The sequence below is a fragment of the Sciurus carolinensis genome, chromosome X (genome assembly GCF_902686445.1).
Source record: "Sciurus carolinensis chromosome X, mSciCar1.2, whole genome shotgun sequence".
Classification (NCBI taxonomy): domain Eukaryota; kingdom Metazoa; phylum Chordata; class Mammalia; order Rodentia; family Sciuridae; genus Sciurus; species Sciurus carolinensis.
Window position 1 is genome coordinate 56,489,120 of NC_062232.1, and position 7,468 is coordinate 56,496,587.

The window sequence follows — 7,468 nt, forward strand, 5'->3', positions numbered from 1 at the left end:
GCAATGACCAATATTCAAAAAATGGTTAGAATGTGTTCCCATGCATTAGAATACATGATTGTTAATAATCATACCTTTAAAATGTATTAATACAGGAAAATACTAATGCTATGATGATAAATTTATTTATAAGCAGAATACAAAATCATATGCTCATTAGTTAAAGTGAGGTTAGGAGTGGCATATGAACTGGCACTAATTCTGTCCAGCTATAGCCTCCACTCTTGCATTTATTACTTTTATAAAAATGAGACAACTACCACTTTTTCATTTATAAAACAGATATTACAGATGTTAATACATGTAAAGTGCTCTGAACAATGTCTGGCAAATACAGACAATACAATATAAAGTGCTGAATAAAATAATAATTAATGCATATAGGTACTTTGGCAATGAGAAAACACAATGAAAGTTTGGATATAACTACTCCTGTAGTTCCCCTTTGGCTTGGGTTTCTTTTCTGAAACAAAGTACTGATGTTTTTTGCAAAGGTATCAAAATCACAAAGCCAGAATTTCTATAACCTCAAACCAAGTAATGCTCTATTTCTGATAAGGTTCACCCTTTTGCCCCCTAATTCTCTGCTGTCCAGACTTCTTCTGCCTCCTCTATTTTCATCACTCCCTTTCTTTCCCTTTGCAAAAGTCCCTCCAATTTACCACAGACCAGGGCCCAATGCAGATCTGCTCCACCCATCACTCCAGCCCATCCTATTAACCCTCTTCCCTCTGGCCAGTCAGGCCTTTCACAACCTCTCCACCACCCACATATTACTTTTTCCCAAGGACCCTTACTCTGCTGGTTTCTTATTTCCTCCCTCCCCTCTCTCTTCTCCTTTGTCACATCATTTCTGACAACCACTCCATGTTCTCTATCTTTCTCCTCTTTTTAAAGTTGGTACCAAAGATTTTCATGGACTTCAGCCAGTTATGCTTGTCTGAACCCTTTCCGTGATAACATTCATATATAAACACATAAATAATATTTACATCTGTGTTGGTATAAGACATATATAATCCAAGCTGAACTCATTGTTATATACTTATTATATTCATTTCTCTTGTGATTTAAAAGAAAATATTTTCGTTGGCTATGAAAACTAAATTAGGATGTAGACACTGCTTGTTATGTTCAACAGATAAATCTGATTTACAGAAACCTCCCAACTAAAGCCTCCCATTGAAGGAGAATTTATCACTCCAAAATACTCAGAATACAATGCTTAACATTTGTAATAATTTTATTCTGGAATGAACAAACATGAGGTAATAAAGTTTAACTGATGATATAAGGTAATTCATTTACAAGAAAGATGAGAATATTACAGAAGTGAAAATACACACTTTAACCCCACCTAGCAGAAGTACATAGTACAATTTATGGCAGGCCTTAGGAGAAATGGTTTTAAGCATAATGTGCTTAATTATTACTAAGCAATAATAACTAGTTTTTGAGTAGATCACTATAGCACATAAAGCACAGGAGCCTATAAACAAGGCAACAGTTATTAAGTGTGGATTTGCTGCAAATGTTTATTCTTATACTAGCAATTTCTCAAATTGTAAATCAAGTGTAATTTAATTAGTATTACTTGCTACATAGCTATTACAAAGAGATGAAGGCACAGTTAGCACAACAGAATAAAGCCTATTTATCTTGAGAGGGCTGGAGAAAGGAGGCTATCAGCTTTTATTTATTCAAAGGAGAGGAAAAACCAAACATATATCAGTTATAAGTTCTGGTAATTTTCCAAAGCTGGAGGCTAATAGTATCCTGACAAAAGTCCACACTATTAGGTTATTCACATGCTTAGAGAGCTCACCTCCTTCTACGTTTCTTGACAAAGTTTAAAACCACTGGAGTGCTAGGTGAAATGCATTGCTAAATATATTTGAACATTATTTTATATGCAACTACCAAGAAGAGACACACAAAGACTGCAGGTAACTTATGATTAAGTTTTGGTTATTGTAACTGCCAGTTATTAAACAGGAGACCCACAGACTCCAACCATTCTACTTCAGCGATCGATGTCTTCTGCCTGGGAGAGCTGGTCTTGGACTTTAGCACCATCAAGTGGAGCCACCCGGATCTCCTGTGTGATTCTATCAGAAGTCAGGGTATTACATTCCCTGACCATCCCCTCTTGCTCAGCCTCAAGGGCTTCTCCTGTGAAGTATAACACAGCTCTTGGGATGACAAAGGTGCGCAAAGTATGAGCAATGAAAACATCTTCCTCATCCTCATCGGCATCTAGGCCCCATCGGAGAGTATTGAAGAAATTGAAGAAGGACTCTCGGGGAAATTCTTGGGTCGTGGTACGCATCAATCCCCAAAACCTGTGCCTCTGCTTCTTCAGGACCGTTTGCACAGTGACATTCTTTCCCTCCTTCCAGTCTATTTTGCAACCAATGCAATGCTCCACTGCAGAGCCCCTAAAAGGGTGGGGATCTGAGTAATCAAGCTTAGACTTCAGTGTGTAAGTTTTGGTCAGCACCTCATTCGTAAAGTAGTCGTTGGGTTCGAAGTGAAATTCCAGCGTGAAGGTGAGAGGCTCATCAGGTTTTGAAAACTTGACTTTCACGTCTTGCAAGAGCCTCAGAATGGGCTCATCATATTTCTTAATCAGGGGAGTGATCTCCTGCACATTCTTTAAAACCGTGAGCCAGAAATCTGGGATCCCTTTAGGATCCTCTTTCTCCCCGTCTATATTATGCCCCTCCAGTCCTCCATACTCCCCAAACACCTCCTCAATATCCTCAAAACCCTCCTCACAATACTCCTCCAAGTCCTCATACTCCGAATTCTCTTCTGGACCGTATATCTGAGCCTCAGAGTCATCTGCCACCTCATTATAGTTACAGGCTGCGACCTTGGACTTCACCTCACATTCCTCTTTCGTGGGCTCGTATAATGCATTGATGATCTGACGTCTCTTTTCCAGTAAGGGCCCATAGATCTCGGCAAATTTCCTCTCGATGGAATGAAATTCCTTGAGGTACTTGGCCTCTAAGCCGGCAGATTTGGCCTGAAGCTTTTTGAGAGCGTACACTCGGTACTTAACCGCCAGAGGCAGGCTCTCAATAAAGTCCGAGTCTAAGGAGTATCCCATCAAAGGCTGCGGGGAGGCTGCAGCTGCCACAGCGCCCAATAATGGGCTCACTTCACTGGCTGCGCCTTGTTCTCCGAGCCCTTCCATCTTCAGTTATTTGACAGGAAAAGACTCACCGAAGTGAAGAAGACAGCTTGGCCTGGTCCGCAAGCACCGGAGGGAGTCAACACAGAGGCAGAAGCGGCAACGGCTGCTGGAGAAGCTGGCGTGAACGCCGCAGAGGACCCGGCGGGCAATATAAGATAGCAGGCCTAAGGCGAAGACTTAAACAGCCCACTAAAGACCTTTCCCACTAGCTGCCGTGGCAAAAAGAGGAGGTGCCGCAAGCCGACTGCGCAGAGAACCCTCTGAACTCTTTTTTTTTTTTTTTTCACAGTTCACCCTATTTGCTGAGTGGCTGTGATTGACAAGCTCTCGTCCTATGCGTGATTAGATCCAACACATCTCTGGCGCCACTCACCTCCCCGGAGGTAGCAGCTCCAAGACAGGAGGTGGGTTCACTAAGGAAAATTCGGGAGGGAAGGAGCGGATTGAAACTGCTCTAACAGCAAGACTGAGAAAACTAACGAACAAGAAAGGAGGCGGGAAAGGTGACCCAAAAACCTTATGTTCAAATACACAAACAAAAGAGAAGGGAAAGAAACACCAAAATATTAAGAGTGGAAATCTTTAGGTGATATGATTCCCCAGGGATTTTTAATTTTCTAATTTTGACTTTTCAGAATTTCTTTGAAAGTGTGCATTATTTTTAGGTTGAATCCAAACTGATGCTATTTCCTGGGGAGAAGTGGGATGCGGTGGAATGGAGATGGAAGAAAGAGAAGATCTATGGTGCCCACAACCATATGTATGTGTGACTAGTTAATACTTTACATCTGGGTTATCAATATCCCAGAGTATTAGTGCTGAATTGCCAATTATGTTTTGTCCATGATGACTATTTTGGAGTCAAAATAAAAGGATGTTCCAATGTGATATTAATGAAAATCAAAACATTTGCCTTGAAATTCTGAATAGATTGTAAATATTTAATGACCCAGCACTAGGGAAAAGGTTAAAGACACGATGATGTGTTCAGAAGATGATATTCCATGGGACATTACACATTCCCTAAGGTACAGTTTTTTTTTTTGGGGGGGGGGAGATACCCAATACAGATCAGGTATAACAAAGATTTTAATTTTTAAAAAGGGTTTATTCCTGACTTAACAGCTCACTCATTAGTGTTGTAATCACAGGAAGACTCATAGTTCCGATGTTAGTGTATTTATTTCCAGGTTTTTAGATATGTGTGAATGTGTTTTTGTTTTAGAAAATTATAAGTACAGTATTGTTTCAGTTTTTCTCCTCACTTTACCTCACAGCCTCCCTTTTAGATGATGGGTTTCTAAGTTGATTGGTGGTTTTATATTTGAGGTGGTGCCTTGTGCCACTTTCTGCACATCCAGATTTTCACTAAACAATCTTGATTAGAAAGAGGAAGAGGAGAAGAAATAAGAGTAGAAGAACAGAAAGAGAACAAAAATGAGATTCCTCCCACTAGGGTAAATGATCCATGTTAGGGAGTCTAAAAATTGGTAACTATTGCTTAAATAGAATGTGAAGAAAGGTGTTATTTTCCTCAATGAATACTGTATCAATAGTTACTCTGTGTGCATGCTTGCACATGCTTAATTAAAACACATTGCACTTAAAATAGAACAAAGGCAAATAATATGTGAAGTTTCAGTCAAGGATCAGGTTCAAGTATCAGTGCCATATTTTCGTAGTTGAGTCCTACAATGCTCTCTTCAAATTTTTTAATTTCTGAAGTTACAAAATTTCTTTTCCTTTTCTGATAAAAATATAATACAAGTTTATTTTAGAAAATTTGGTAAATGATGGATTTATAGTGGATAAAGGAAACCACTAGCAATTGAGCCATTTTGAGAGAATTAATGCAAAGACATCAGTGTCTTTTCTTCTTTGTGCACAGATGACATTTTTAAAAACTGGAATCATATAGTATTGACTCTTCCATACCTGCTCATTTCCCCTCAGATTACTATTATAAGCATCTTCCCATTTCAATAAATAGTCTTCGAAATTATGATTTCAAAGATTATCTATTGGTATTTAAATAATTAAAATTGTTTAGTAAATAACAAATACACATAAAGAATGCACTCACTTACATGACTTCGAATTTGTAAATTTCTCCTTATAGTAACAAACAGTCTTAAAGTCAAAAGGAGAACATCTTTAACAGTACATGAAATTAAACTTTGCTATGGAGAAATAATCAATATATCCTAGGATTCACCCTTACCAACCAGCTATTTTGGCTATAAATCTTGTTCTTATTGTTCATGAAGTTGAACAATAATTTCTCTCTCCGCTGCAATAATCTTGACACTTGATGCAATATTGCTGAATAAAAACTTCTGTGCTGTTTTAACAAGTATCAGAATGATTCTTCTTTCACAAAGATTAAACACTGCAAAGCCAATAATAGTTGCTGTATCTGGAGATGCAGAATTTGGGATTTCAAGCTATTTTTTTTGTATGCTTGTCAATATTTCTGACCTATTATTTTTGCCAGTCATATTCATGAAATGCATAATTAGAAACTATAAATGCATAAATGAATGAATGAAAGAATGAATGAGAGGAAAAGAAAGAAGTCCCAGCCTTTTCAATAGAAAATAACGTACCTCTCTTCAGAAGGAGCCCAACTCAAATATTGGTTTGGTCATGGGAAACACTAATTCACTACTTTTAGTGTCTTCTGCCCCATTTATCTTATGTTTTCTTTAAATATATGCCTGGCATGCTACAGACATTTCAAAACATTTTACTTCCATCATTTAATTTCTAAAGAACAGGCAGGCTAAAATTTTCGAACCTCTATCAACCTAGAAATATGTTACTGTATTATTCAGGGTTCTTCAGAGAAATAGGACCAATAAGATAGATTAGACAAATGGATAGATAGATAAAAGATTGATTGACCATCATGAGAGAAAAATAATGCATTTATATTGTCTTTTATAATCATATAATTTTCTTTAAAATTACTCTGTTTTTTCATGTACTTTGGGAAACAAAAGTAGTTTTCAGAGGATCAAGAAGTTTAAGACTAATACAAATCCTCATAACATCCAAATACAATAGCAGAACACAAGTAACGCTACCAAACTACTTCTGTTTAAACTTTGGGTTGCTTTTCATGTATTATCCTTAAAGTAAATGTGATTTACACACATTACAATTACACAAAATAGTTAGGGAAGCTTTGATTCGCATGCAGTAAACAATTCAGTAACATAAACAACTAACTCACTCCTATCTTGCAATAGATTTGTTTTGTAAATTTTCATATATACAAATATAAATTAGTTATCAATTTTCAAAGAGTGCAGATTGTTCTAGTTCATCTTCCATTTAACTATGAAAATCATTTACCTTTGCTCTATTACTGAGCTTTAATTAGCTGAAAATGAAAGTCCTATGTAACACTCTAATACTTCTAATTCTAAAATGATGGAATAAAATCAGAAAACCAGAACGACCCTCTAACTCACATTAAGAACAGTGACAGTAATATCAAATATACACTTGCTGGTTAATCTGACTGACTGACTGATTTCAGATACACCCTTCAGTTGGTGGTACATGGAAATAGACTTTACAAAAAGGGCAACTTAAACTCTATGGTCTAGTTTAAGATATTATGTTTAGAGAATAATCTGTGGGTTTCAAGAAAGACAAAATCTCTAATGAATTGATTGGGTTATCTTCTGATGACAGCATAGCTAATACAAAAAAAGAGAAAAAAAAAGCATCCCCCTTGGAATAGATAGATAGATAGATAGATAGATAGATAGATAGATAGATAGATTAGAATGAAGAAAATAACAAATCAATGTGAGTCTGGATTTGACTTCTTTATGCATAGTGGTCAAGGGGTTTTGCTGGGCTTTTAAATCCCCAATGTACTCATACCACTTTGCCACCAAAAACACCACCTCTATGAGCCTCTCAAAAATAAATGCACAGACATTTTCTTCCATAGCTGAAACCACACCATTCCTACATCTTACATAGTTTATGTTTAGTGGTTGTAGTTATTGTTAACCACATAGGACTAAATGACAAAACTAAAATCCTATCTACAACTTTAGTTATTTTTCACATTATAAATTCCCTGTCCTTTATGGCTTTACTATATTTGAACCAAAATAAACTTTTGGAAAATGAATGACTATATATCAGTTTATAGGTAGAGAAATACCTTATTTTCAAAATTTAAGTGTTCTCACCACAAAAAAGATAAGTAAGTGAGGTATCACATACATTAACTAACTCTATTTA

The 7,468-nt window shown here is 36.7% G+C and overlaps 1 protein-coding gene across 1 annotated transcript; it reads right to left on the reverse strand.

Moving 5' to 3' along the window:
• Window positions 1-1,236: 1,236 nt before the first annotated feature.
• Window positions 1,237-3,413, reverse strand: Nap1l2 (nucleosome assembly protein 1 like 2). Its single transcript, XM_047536527.1, has one exon. It carries the CDS (start codon window positions 3,200-3,202, stop codon window positions 2,024-2,026), a length of 1,179 nt encoding a protein of 392 aa, XP_047392483.1. The 5' UTR covers window positions 3,203-3,413; the 3' UTR covers window positions 1,237-2,023.
• Window positions 3,414-7,468: the final 4,055 nt, after the last annotated feature.